The sequence below is a fragment of the Dendrobates tinctorius genome, unplaced genomic scaffold (assembly GCF_039654945.1).
Source record: "Dendrobates tinctorius isolate UK_male_01 unplaced genomic scaffold, ASM3965494v1 ptg000011l, whole genome shotgun sequence".
In the NCBI taxonomy this organism is placed as follows: domain Eukaryota; kingdom Metazoa; phylum Chordata; class Amphibia; order Anura; family Dendrobatidae; genus Dendrobates; species Dendrobates tinctorius.
The window spans coordinates 10,041,668-10,056,197 of NW_027361679.1; the positions used below are offsets into that span (position 1 = coordinate 10,041,668).

At 37.9% G+C, this 14,530-nt stretch overlaps 1 protein-coding gene across 1 annotated transcript in view; it reads left to right on the forward strand.

Annotated features, from left to right (window-relative positions):
- Window positions 1–9,402, forward strand: part of STPG2 (sperm tail PG-rich repeat containing 2) — an 867,800-nt gene extending 858,398 nt beyond the window's left edge. The window contains exon 12 of the mRNA XM_073589766.1: window positions 9,258–9,402. Coding sequence (XP_073445867.1) covers window positions 9,258–9,388 — 131 coding nt within the window. The 3' untranslated portion in view covers window positions 9,389–9,402. The remainder of the gene's footprint in view (window positions 1–9,257) is intronic.
- The last annotated feature ends 5,128 nt before the right edge of the window (window positions 9,403–14,530 follow it).

Sequence of the window (14,530 nt, forward strand, 5' to 3'; positions counted from 1 at the left end):
ACTAAGAAATACGCAGACAAGAGACGGAAGGATCTACCCCCGTACCATCCGGGCGACAAAGTCTGGCTTTTGATTTGACCAAACATATCCGCCTAAAAGTCCCATCTTACAAGTTAAGTCCCCGATACATCAGGCCTTTTGAAGAGCTTGGGCGCATTAATGAGGTGGCTTATAAACTGAGGTTGCCGGCTTCACTCCGAGTCCCTAACGCCTTTCATGTCTCGCTCCTGAAACCAGTGGTTCTTAATCGGTTCCAACCAACTTCCATTTCCCCTCCTTCATCAATTGGTTCGGATGATGTCTTTGAAGTAAAGGACATTTTGGCCATGAAAAGGGTCAAGGGAAAGACTCTTTTTCTTATCGACTGGAGGGGTTTTGGTCCCGAGGAGAGGTCCTGGGAGCCTCGAGAGAATGTTAATGCCCCTCTTATCCTGAAAAAATTTCTTGCCAATCTCTGAAGGGGAGGACATAAAGAGGGGGGTACTGTGACATCAGCGCCCGTGGCCGCCAACGTCCCATCAGCGGCGGCACCCACCGCAGCCTCCTCTCAACTGCGCGCCTCCGTCTGTCTGCGCGCCCGCCATGTCTCCCTTCCTGCTGCAACCACACATGCCGGTCATAGGTCACTGGCGTGCGCCCGCCCGTCCTCTTCATCTAACGGTGGGCGTCACTAGGGGCAGGGCCTGGGGTATACTTCCGGGTACTAAGGTATTTCAGGCGTCTTCCCTATGAGGAAGACGCCTGGTGATTGTGTGGAATTCACTGTTCTGGCCTGTATTCTACTCTGTTGCGCTACCTGTTGTCTCCATGTTCTTGGGCTCTTGCCGCTCTCCTGGTCTGTCCCCATTTCTCCTATCAGTACCTTGTTTCCCGGGCTCCTCCGGCCTGCCGCCTGCCATACTTCCTCCTGGTCCATTCCCCTTCTGGTTTCCCTGTCATTTACCCGCCTGTATATAATAATAATAATAATAATAATTTTTATTTATATAGCGCCAACATATTCCGCAGCACTTTACAATTAAGCGGGGACATGTACAGACAATAAATTCAATACAAGTTAAGACAATTCAAACAATGACATTAGGAGTGAGGTCCCTGCTCGCAAGCTTACAATCTACAAGGAAATGGGGGGACACAGTAGGTGAGAAATGCTTGTTAATTCAGGTCTGGCAATTATAATAGGGATTTTCATATAAAGCTGCATGATCCGGTCATCAGCCCGTGTGTTTAAGTGCAATAGACAAGTATCAAGTGCAGTTATCATGTGCATGAAGGGTGTGGAGACATATATATATATATATTTCTTCCTGGGGCTCTCATCTGCACTCTCTCACCTTCTGTGCCTTCTCCTGCTGCCTCTACGTGTATAGCTGCCTGGTTCCTTCCCTCTTAGTTGCCCTTTGGGTAGGGAACCTGTTCTCTGTTTGGTCCTGCCTCTTGCCTTGCTTGTCCTACGAGCCGCCCCTCTTGGTACTGGCTGTCACGGTTCTGTCCTATGTGGTCTTGCCCCTAATGGTCCCTGTACAGGGGTCGGTCATCACCTGGCGCGCTCGGCCCAGGGGCTCCAGATCCACGATCAAGAGGGTCCACTCTCGGACGTAGTCCGCCCTGAGCGTCACACTATTACAATTTCGGTAAACAGTAAACTGTCCACAAGGTGCTTTCCTAGAAGTTTTTTAGCTTACTTTTACCTTTAAGAGGCTGAGGTAATGCCCATGGTCTGCTGCCCGTGCCGGGGTTTAGCAGCAGACCATGGGCATAATCTAAGCCTCTTAAAGGTAATTATGAGTTATACTTTTGTTTGATGAATTTCTTCATCCCTGCAGTGATCCACTTTTTGGGTGCTTTTTTATCATAGAATCATAGAATCGTAGAGTTGGAAGGGACCTCCTGGGCCATCTGGTCCAACCCCCTGCTCAAAGCAGGATTCGCTAAATCATCCCAGTCAGATGTCTGTCCAGCCTCTGTTTGAAGACTTCCATTGAAGGAGAACTCACCACTTCTCGTGGCAGCCTGTTCCACTCATTGATCACTCTAACTGTCAAAAAGTTTTTTCTAATATCTAATCTGTGTCTCCTCCCATTCAGTTTCATCCCATTGCTTCTAGTCTTTCCTTGTGCAAATGAGAATAAAGTTGATCCTTCTACAATGTGACAGCCCTTTAGATATTTGTAGACAGCTATTAAGTCTCCTCTCAGTCTTTTGCAAACTAAACATTCCCAAATCCTGCAACCTTTCCTCATAAGACAGGGTTTGCAGACCGGTCACCATTCTGGTTGCTCTTTTCTGAACTTGCTCCAGTTTGTTGATGTCTTTTTTAAAATGTGGTGCCCAAAACTGGACACAATATTCCAGATGAGGTCTGACCAAAGAGGAGTAGAGGGAAATAATGACTTCACGTGATCTAGACTGTATGCTTCTGTTAATACATCCTAGAATTGCATTTGCCTTTTTTGCTGCTGCATCACACTGTTGACTCATATTCAGTCTGTGATCTATTAGTATACCCAAGTCTTTTTCACATGTGCTGTCACTTAGCCCTATTCCTCCCATTCTATATATGCTTTTTTCATTTTTATTGCCCAGATGTAGTACTTTGCATTTTTCCCTGTTAAAAACCATTCTGTTTGTTGCTGCCCACTTCTCCAGTTTATTTATATCTTTTTGAATCCTCTCTCTCTCTTCTCTAGTATTAGCTATCCCTCCTAGCTTTGTGTCATCAGCAAATTTAATCAGTTTACCCTCAATTCCTTCATCTAAATCGTTGATAAAGATGTTGAACAATACAGGGCCCAGGACAGAGCCCTGTGGTACCCCACTTGAGACATTCTTCCAACTGGATGTGCAGCCATTTACGACCACTCTTTGGGTCCGATCACTAAGCCAGTTATGAATCCACCTAACAGTTGCCTTGTCCATTCCATACTTAGTCATTTTTTCAATAAGCATTGTATGAGAGACTTTGTCAAATGCTTTGCTGAAGTCAAGATATACTATATCTACAGCATTTCCTTGATCCACCCAATCAGTGATACCGTCATAGAAGGAAATTAAGTTAGTCTGACATGACTTATTAGTTACAAACCCATGCTGACTCTGTTTAATCACTTCATTCTTATCCAGGTATTGACATACATGTTGTTTAATAATTTGTTCAAAGATCTTTCCTGGTATAGAAGTCAGACTCACCGGCCTATAGTTGCCTGGGTCCACCTTCTTCCCCTTTTTGAAGATAGGAACAACATTTGCTCTTCTCCAGTCTTCTGGCACTTCTCCTGTTCTCCAAGAATTTTCAAAGATTATGGAGAGGGGTTCAAAAATTTCTTCTGCTATCTCCTTCAGTACTCTGGGGTGTAATTCATCTGGACCTGGAGACTTGAATTCATTTAGGTTAGCTAAGTGTTTCCTCACAATCTTTCTGTTTATAGATATCCTGGATTCTTCTATTCCCTTAATAGGACAGTGAATAACAGTTGATGTTACATTTCCTTTCTGAGAGAAAACAGATGCAAAATAGGAATTTAAAAGTTCAGCCTTCTCAACATCCTGTCTTACCATTTCATCATTTTCATCCTGTAAAAATCCTATAGCATCTTTGACTTTTCTTTTACTTTTGACATATCCCCAAAATCCTTTATTATTGCTTTTGACATCTCTTGCAAGCCTCAATTCATTTTCAGCTTTAGTAATCTGATTTGTGCCCTGCAGGTTCTGCAGACAGCATTATATTCTTCTTTAGATATGCCTCCCTCTTTCCATTTTATAAACATTTTTTTCTTCCTTTTTAGCATGTGCTTAAGTTCTGTGTTCATCCATCCTGGTTTCCTTAAATGCTTCCTATTCTTCCCTCTATATATTTGAATATAATCAGACTATTTAAGTTTAATTGAGCACTTGCACTTTACATATAATAACTTTTGTTTGATTATCTATTATTTTTGCTATTTAAAGGGATATCGTAATAGGGGCAGAGGTTCAGTTGTTTGATTTGCCAGTAGGATTGATATTTACGCATTATTAATGTGAATAGTTATCTTGAATGCTATCTCTGGATGTGAACCCCTTTTCTCATGGTCTGTGTTTGCCCCCTTGGGGTATGCTGTGATAAAATATGGATATGTAGCCATTTTATATATATTTTTGTATTCTAATAAAATGATATGATTTTATCATATTTTTTGGTTTGCTTCATTTTGGGTAATTTAGTTATTTTAATTGCCCACAGGTGTGTATTGATGCTGTTGAAGTGCCAATTTGAATAATTTCTGGGACACTATTGTGGTTTGACTCTGATATAAGCTTGTTGTCAAAGGGGCTTGAATATCAAACGAGGAACTGGTGGCAGCATACCGTACTGTTTTAGTGAGGAACTCTGACAGTGACGGCCAGGAGGTTTATATATACAGTATATCCCCAGCCTGGACTGATGATATATATCTCCCCTCACTGGGAGGGTCTCAAAAGCTCGTACCTATAAGGGAAGCCTTTCCGGTGACTATTTGCCCTCGGTGCAGTTCCCTGACTGATCTGGGGCAAGTGGTGGTGCCAGAGAGGCTATCCCTGCTGGGTCCTTTTCTCCCCTCCCCAGAGGTGAGTGAAGTCAACATACCCCTTCTCCTGTGCAATCCGTCACAATATAGTTAAAAAATTCTTTAAGAAAGGAGGTGGATCATGCAAACAAACAGAACAAAATAATGGAAAACAAGTCAACACTGAGCAAGTGAGTTATGTTCAAAATTATGTATGGAAAGTGCATCAACTTGCAATAATAGACCCTAAATCGATATATAGAAGCAGATATGCTTTAATAAGGAGGGATAAAGTGCAAGGTGCAAATAACTAAGTATAACCAGGACATAAGTAAATGGTTGGGACTTTGCTGGGTTTTGTTTTAGGAGAACCCTAAAGATTATACAAAGGTTTAAAAAACAAGTGAAAAGAATCAAATTTATATGGGAATCCACAAAACAAAAAAAGATTTATTTGCACACCATAGCTGACAGTAATGGAAATAATAGCAAGTGCATAATAACATGAGTATATATATATATATATATATATATATATATATATATATATATATATATATATATATATATATATATATACAAGCTTCAGATGTTTTGGGTTACACTCATGACATGAGTGGTTTTGAAGTGCTTAGGAACTTACTTTAGGGACATGAGGTCTTCAACCTTCTCCGCATTGATGATGTCTAGAACATGTTCATGAATTCTAACACGTAACTTCCTGGAAGTCAAACCCACATAAATAAGATTGCATGGGCAAGTTGCATAATATGTGACTCCACTGTGTTACATGTAATTTGGTGGGTTATTTGAAATTTCTAATTACCATCACAGAGTCTATTCTCATGTTCGGACATTCAAGGCAAGTCCCACATGGCAAAAAACCCCACCTAGGTCCCTTGGATCCAAACACATTGTGGGGTGTGACCCCTACATAATTTCTCTTCAAAAGATGGTCTTTCAGATTTTTCACCCTCCGGTAGATTATGGAGGGTTTATCAGAGATGTGTCATTGGAGCCGCTCATCTGTGGTCAACAATGGCCAATATTTAGACAAAGCATGTCTCATGTTAAACCGATGTTCATTATACCCGGAGATAAACCTCACCTGCTCTTTTTCGATTTTCAACTTGCATGGTTGAAGCAGATCTTCTCTTGATGTGTTGATAGCTCTTCTGAGGCCCCTCGTGACTGACCTTCTACTGTATTCCCTGTCCAAAAATCTCCTGGATATTTTACGAGACTGTAGAGAGAAAGAATGGTCATCAGAACAGTTGCGTCTGAGTCTTAAAAATGATTTATTTTTTATATTAAATATGATTGGAGGACTAATACTTTTTATAAATTTATGAAAGGTGCCAACGATTTTGGTTGGCCCATTTATGTGGTTGTGCATGAAATTATGTCCAATTTGCCTTTTTTTCTCAGTTTTTTTGTGTTGTTCCTATACATACAAAGGAAATAAACTTGTGTAATTGCAATAATTTTCTGTGAGAAAAATGTCATTTTCTGAAACACAATTTCAAGGGTGCCAACACTTTTGACCACGACTGTATATGCCTTCCGGAACCTTTCACATTGTGATGTCACTATTTATCATTTTTCCTAGTAGAAGAAGGACAGGAAGTCAAACTTTTAGGTCCAGAAAGCCAACAACATGTCTTGTCAAGATTATTAATATCACAATATTGCCTCTAAATTTGGTTTTTACTTAAATGCAAGGTCCGAGAAATGCATATTGGCAATGAAAAGAAATCTTATATAGAACTGTCATCCAGCAACAGTTTGGCAATAAAAGATGATTTCTTAACCAAGAAGTGAGAATATTGTTTGAAAATTTGTAGCTAACATAACTCATTATTTGGCATATACAGTGGATATACAAAAAAACTATGCACCCATGTTAAAATGCAAGTTTTCGTCATGTAAAAGAAAAATATACCAAGAAGAACTTGTTCCACCTTTAATGTAATTTATAATAGTACAATTCAATTGAAAAGTATGCTGAAATTTTTTTGACTTGAAAAACGAAAAGTACTAAAACAATCTAGTTTCATAGCTATGCACACCCTTAATACCTTACAGACATCTGCCTTTCATGTATGGCAGATGTTGATAATGGGTGTTTGAAGCGGGGCTACGCGATGAGCTTGCCCAATTCTTAGCATTTAATGGCTTTGTTTTGCAGCCAGAAACTGCCTATAACAGCCATGGGTGGAGCAAAGCACTGCCCATGAGTCTTCCCCTGTTAAATGCCACTGTCAATATCTGAGAACAGCTTTAACAGCACTCCAGCATATGGGCGAGTCATTCCATGGGCATATCGGTGTGCTTGTAACTTCACCAAGAGGCACAAATAGGTTGTATTGACAGCAGGGGTCTTTTGAAGAGTCATTACATAGCTCCCTTTGAAACTCAGCCTGTGGGCTTCAAAGGAGACTGTGAAATTAACTATATGCAGCAATACTTTGGCATTGCTGTTCATAGTACAAGTGATCAGATGATCGCAGTTCAATGCTTCCAAAGGTACTAATAAATACAGTGAAAAGTAAAAAAAGTTTAAACTTTTTTTTAAAAACCCATAAGAGTTTAAATCACATCCTTTTTCCCCTGTTAAATGTAAAGATATTGAAAAACATAAAAATACACATATGTGGTATTGCTACCTCCAAAAAAGTCTGATATATCTAAATATAAAAAATAATGAATCCTATAGGTATACACCATAAGCAGAAAAATATTCATAATGCCAAAATTGCATTATTTTTGGTTACTGTAATGCCAGAATAAATGCTGTAAAAAACAAAATGTCATATGCATTCCACAATGGTATTAATAGAAATATCTCACCCCAGAAAAACAAGCTCTAACACAGCTCCATTGACCAAAAAATACTGGTCTCAGAAAATGGTGACACAAAAAAAATTCTGATTTTTTTTCTCCACTACAATAATAAAAAGCTGGACAAGTTTGGAATCGCCATAATCATAGTGATAAGTAGGATCATATTGCCAGGTCATTTTTAACAAGCAATGTATGCCATGAAAACAATTCCCAAAAAACTGTCAGTTTTATAGTACACTTTGGTAAAATGAATGGTGTCATTCAAAAGTACAACTTGTCCAGCAAAAAATGCAAGCTCTCATATGTTTATGTGGACAGAAAAATAAAGAAATACAGCTCTTGAAAGAGAGGAAAAAACTAAAACAAAATTGGTCGAATTGGAAACGTGTTAAACTGATTATTTCATAACGTAACCTTTGAAGTTATGAAAGCATTTAAGCTTTTTGGGTTGAAGTGTTGTAGTCTATCTACGTGGAACCTCTAGAATTGTTAATCTGCCCATTCCTCCTTACAGTAGTACTCCAAATTTATCAAGTTGTCAGGGCATCTATTATGCACAGCCCTCTTAAGGTCAGCCAACAGAATTTCAATTGGATTCAGGCTTTGGCTGTCCTATTCCAAATCTTTGATCTTATTCTGACGAAGCCATTATTTTGTTCATTTGGAGGTATGCTTATGGTCATTGTCATGCTGAAAGGTAAAATAACTCATCTTCAGCTGAAAGTTTTGATGCAAAATTGACTTATATTTGGAACTGTTCAAATTTCCCTCCACCTTGGCTAAAACCCCATTTCCAGCTGATAAAAATTAGTCCCACAGCATAATGCCGCTTCCACTGTGCTTCACTGTGGGTATGGTGTTGTTTTGGTGATGTGTATTCTTTGCTTTGCATCAAACATGCCTTTTGGAATTATGACCATAAAGTTCATCTTTGTTCTCTTCAGACCATAACATCTTTTCCCACATGCTTTTGGAAGAGTTGATGTAGGTTTTGGGAAAACATAGGAGGGCTTGGGTTTTTTCTTTGTAAGAAAATGCTTCCATCTTTTCTACTTACCTCAAATGCCAGCGATATGAAGGATATAAGAGATTTTTGTAAAATGCAATACACAACCAATACTTGCCAAAAATTCCTGCAGCTCCTTCAATGTTGCTGGAGGCCTCTTAGCAGCCTACCAAACTATTTTTCTTGTTATTTTTTCATTAATATTTGAAGGACATCAAGTTCTAGATAATGTCATTGTTGTGCCAAATTTAAGCCACTTCTTGATTACTGTCTTCACAGTGTTCCATGGTATATATAATACTTGACTAATAACTTTCAATAATGAGTTCACTTTGCTGTGTTGTAAGCTATTTGCACACCATGGCGTTTGCTTCTTAAATTCAATCAAGGAAAAGTCAGGAAAATCCCACTAGAACAGCTAAGCGCTATATAAGTTTAATCAGAATCACTATAAATGATGTCAGCTGTGCACTGACTGATCAACATGAGTTTAAACGTGATTGTCTAATTCTGAACACAACCAAATCCCCAATTTTACGAAGATCTTCATATGTTATTTTAGTTTTGTTATTTTTATTTTCCCTCTCAAAATAATTTTAGCTTGTTTCTTAATGGATTTGTGCAGATTATGGATGACATTAAAGGTGGAAAAAGTTCTGAAATGATTCTTCTTTGTATGTTTTACATGACAAAAACCTGGCATTTGTAGACTTTTCATATCTATAGTATATTAGAACATAAGGTATAAATTGAAATGGTAGACATGTCTCTATCTGTCCACATTGGAATGGACTGGTAAAATAAATAGTATGCAAGCATATCTCACTACTTTGTTATTTATTGATTAATCAAAATACTATTACTTTTTATACCCTCAGGACCAGGAGCCTATGACCCAGTAAAGAATCCAGTCGTACAAACTCCATCATCTGTTCCAAGAGAAGAGCGTTTCAAAGACTCAAAGGAGATTACTCCAGGGCCTGGGTCCTATGAGGTACCAAATAAGTGAATATTAATATACAGCATGCTAATGACTTAAACAGATTTTATTGAACTCCGCTGAAGTCACCTTGTGTAGATGTAACCGGATAAGGATATTAAAGAAAGGTTTCTTTATATATATACTAAATGACTATGTATGAAAATATTGAAACACTATATTAATAATATAAAGAATTATATACATCACTGTTCTGTTATATCTTTTTAAACGTCAAGTCCAAAAACATTGTTACAATGATTTATTGAAGTGAATAAGTAGCTCTCCAGGATATACTGATTTACCGTATAGATTTATTATTTTATTCCTTAAGGTAATCTGTCAGAAAGATATACCCCTCCAACTCTTAATATGGCCATGTTTTTCTCTAAAAACAAAGACGGGGTTGTCAGTCAAGCAAGTATGGCACAGAGTGGAGCAAAAGAGAAAGAGGCTTGGGAAGTGCTTTTACATGCCCAGGGCACTTGAGCTAAATTTGCACGAGAATTAAAACCAGAAATTTTTCATTCAGTAACTAACAGCTGCATAAGTAGAGATGTGGATGACATTATCTTACAGACATTTGAATGTGACGTCACAATATAACACTATTACCTCAGTGTTGTGGAACACGTCTCCCTGTGTGCCTAGCCTTGTTGAGATGGGAATAAAGAAATAGCGATAAGAAATTCTGCATTACTTTATTAGTCTTTTACATATATTTATAAATGTTTACTCTAAGCTTCTTTAAAACCTAACCCTGAGGTATGTTATTAGCTATTTAATAAAGCTGAAATCGATAAAAGAAAAAAAATGAACTTTTGTATAGAATCGGCGATGATTATAAATGTCAGTCCCACCTAATAAGAATGCACAAGGAGGTTGGGAATAATTATGCTAATGTAGGCATTAGAGAATTCAGTAAGCAGATCCCTTTCTATTGCATCTACACAAAACGCTACCTACATCTAATTATATACTGTAACTCACCCTAAACAGCAATGTGCCATTTTGTATTCTATATCAGTGAGTTACAACCGCTGTCCATGTGCAGGACTGTACTGTATAATTCATGTAGTTAATAAAATAATGATGGCATTTTCAGCAATATACTGCATATATTGCATTACTGATAACAGAATATCCCATAGTTAATTCTATAGACATCTCTGATAGTGTGGCAATTCTTATTAAAAGGGTTGTACACTATTAGTCCACCCACATATTAGTGGAATGAGGGAGGTTGTAAAAAATTGACACCCATCTCCAGGTCCAATATCGTTTTTCAGGTTTTAATGCTTTGCCCCCATTGGTATGCTTAGTATGCCTCTTACAAAAGTGTTACATAAGTACTTTAGTCAATCAATCACTGATTGGCTGTAGTTTTCATGTGACATCCTTGCTGGATGTTGATCCCAGGAGACTGCTGGGAACACAATGTTAAGTAAAGGTTATTTCAGATGTCTGTCATCATCAAACCATAGAGGAACAGCCAACTGCACAACAGAAATGATCAGGATGCACGCTCAACGTCCATGGACCCAATTGGACAAAAATATCCACAGAAAAAAGATAGAAAGCAGCATCCAATCTGGGTGAAAAAAGTGACCCAAAATTTATTCTGCCATCATAACTTTTTGACCACAACATGGTCTTTTTCAAGTACTTTTGTCTGTGATCATCAGTCCAGTCTTGGATCGCAATGCACGGACTGGCCGAAAGTCTCCTGCACCAAGTGTGATAGCCGAGGCTTTCACACTCAGTTCAAGAGATGCGCCATCAGTCCATGCTATGCGATGTGAGATCTGACCGATGATTACAGACTTCTGAAAGAGCCCTAAATTGAAATGGTGCCTGACTGGGGGGTTATAAATTTTTTTTAATTTTGCTAACCAACTTGAGCCCATTAATAAGAATATGTCCAGTGATAGACAGCCCATTTTTATCAAGGGCTGCATACCTTGAGGATTGTTGACTAGAGCAATGAGAATCCCTTTTTATTTCTCCATGTAGTTGCCTTTTTCCTTCTGTTCTTCTGAAATTGCATTACGCAATGAAAAATTATTTATTTTTTTATTTAAATAGAATCAGCATATTCTGGAGTGCTGGGCAGGGATTGAATATATCTATGACCAGATGGAAGAGTGACTATATAGTTTCTAATGTGAATTATCTACCGTAGTCTTGATGTCTGACCCCAATGTAGTCTCTTTATGCATAAAAAAAAAATTCTCGGCGATATTTCTTTATTCTTTTCGTTTCTTCCTGATTTTTCTCATTTCTTCAAAAGATGTAATATAGATTATGTTAGACGTGGACCATTTGTAAGTAAATAAGTCTGTATGATATTGGACTTTTTTTAACATGAACTTTGACATGTCATGTGATGCTATTGCCTCCATTTTTTGAATTTTTTTGAATTTGGGACTGTTTTAAGAGCTGTCAAACATGTGCCTATGTATATACTTTTGTGGCTTCCTGATGAAGGAGTCATAGTACTCCGAAACGCGTTGAATAAAGCCACTATTTTATCTGAATATCCATTCGGACTTCTATCTTTCAAGCAGCGCAGAGTTAATCCACCTTTTAATCCCATTTTTTTTACTGAGACAATAAATTAACATTTGGTGATGTCTGTTATCATGTTAGTGAAAATTCAGGACAATTAGAGAGAACATTTTCTATGTTATGGATAAAACTGAAACATGGCCATCCTTTACTATTTTTCCTCTTCCTCTAAAAATGTAATATTTTTTCCTTTTTTCTCCTAAATATATTTCTGACTCTACAAAAGCTTTTTGCATTTAAATTGATAAATGTCATGTCTAGAAAAATAACATTTCCCAAGACTGGCAACTTTCAATGTCAGTATGCAAAATGCTGCATGTTTTTATCAACTATCATTTCAGACTGACAGAACACATCTTGGTCTTAATGGTTTCGTTCACCTATATAGAATAGTTGATGCATGTTATGTGTGAGACACATGAGCTCACGTAACGTAATGGAATGGTGTGTCAGTTCTTTTCTCTTTCTTCTAGACAATATTTCATTTGAAAATAACATGAAGATTATCAGAAATGTGTTGAAATTAATTCAGTGCCTATATTATGGGAATGCGTTTCATATCTCTCTTGATCTTTTCAAATGTCCCATTTTATTACTTATGACTATGATAAGACACATTTGTCAGGTTTTATGAAATATTGATTGCAAATATCACAAGATGAAACAGACAACATTGTCTGGGTAGATGTTAATAACTCGAGCTAGTATCATTTGAATTGTGAGTAAAAATAGTGTAATTAACATTTATGCAAAAAGACTACTTTTTTATGAAAAGCAAGATACTGTGGTCAAAAAGTCCCAACTGAAGCTTCTAATGGATTAACTCACATGCTGCTGCTATTGAACAAACTATGGGTTCTGTTCTATAAAAAAAATTGATGATAGATCGTCTGACCACTGGAACAGCCTTCAAGAGTCCAATTCTTTTTATTAATTACGGTTGCATGTTGGACAAAAATATTAAAGATTTTGGTAGCGTCCCAGCTTTTGGAAACCTACTTATAGCACATTGATGTCACATCCTGTGTCCTCATTAGTTATTGGTTTGTGTATCAATGCTAAGATTAATTTTTTTGTATGGTATCATTGTAAAAGGGGTTTACAGCTTTAGAAGAATGGACCCCAAACAAGTTCTTTTAATGTAAAATAACAAAGGCAGATAGTACTCACACGACGCTACTCCAGCAACGGTATCCCGCCGCTCTACCGGTCTCTGTGTGACTGCAGTGCTGATGACATGGTGACAGCTAACATCAGAGCTGAAGTCAAAAAATGAGGTCAATCGCTCATGCTGTCTAGATTAGCAGGTGATTGGCAGCAGCAATGATGTGAACTGTTGACTAGTGATGAGCTAGTGTGCTCGTCACTACTCGTTACTTGCTCGAGCATCAGTGTGCTCAGGATGCTCGTTACTCTGCGAGTATTTTTCTAATTTTTGGAGCAGGAGTCCCTACCCTGTATGTTTGTCACTTTTTAGACAGCCAATTAACATGTGGGGATCGTCTGACAGTCATTTTAATACTGTAGTCATCTTTGTTGTGGCATTACTGTGATTGGCTGGCTGTAAAGCATGATCAGGTCTATATAAGACCAGTGACGCCATGCTCGGCAGCAAAGGGAGAGGTGCTGATGAGAGAGGGACCGAATTTTAGATGAGTATTTGCCGGGGATTCAACCACACTAACATTTCTTTAACAGTACAACAACAGCCCTTCTTATGGCTAATGATAATCAATAGTCCTCTTATAATAGTGCAAATGAGGGAACAGGACAGGAGGGAGTCAGCTCACCACAATGCCAGGATACAGTCAGAAGTCTCGCACGGAGAGCCCAGAAACAGGCATATCTTCAGAGGAAAAAAAAAAAAATTAGAAAATACTAAAATACACGGTGGTAGAATAACCAGCAGCACACTGACCAATACGTTTCAGCTTAGAAAGCTTTAGTCATGGATATGGTTTTCTAAGCTGAAAGGCGATGACCAGTGTTATACTACCATCATGTTTTTTTATATAATTTTTAATGTTTTTTAATATTTTCTAAAAGTTTTTTCTTGTATTTTACTATGTTTTCATCTTGCTGGAACATCTCCTCCTCTTTTCCTCTAAAAGTAGTAGGGGCTGTCTGCTGTCCCTCTAAATTGTGAGGTCCGCCTGCTGGTCTCCAAGTCTAAAACTTTACAGTATTAATATGAAAAAGAAAACCTGCCCACATCAGATGGACAAATTATATTGCAGTAGCAATACATGGCTATGTAAATATATCCGATTGCTGGCCATAAAAAATGCTTAGTGGGGGCTTACTGCTGGCCCTCTAATAGAGTGACTTCAAAAACACAGTAAATATGAGAAAAACCAACAAAAGAAAGTGAATAATGCCTCACTGTGTGTTATATGGTGGATAGCCTCTGATGCTGCAGTTAGGATCCAGTTTGACGATCGGATAAATTAGGAAAGAAAATTGGATCAGCAAACTGAATTTCAATAAAAAAATTCTTCTTTATTTCATTCATTTAAAAAAAAGTAGTCCAGACAAATTATAAAATCATGTAGCATTCTTACGCATTTCTATGACTAAGGGCTCCCGCCAGAAACGCATAAGAAT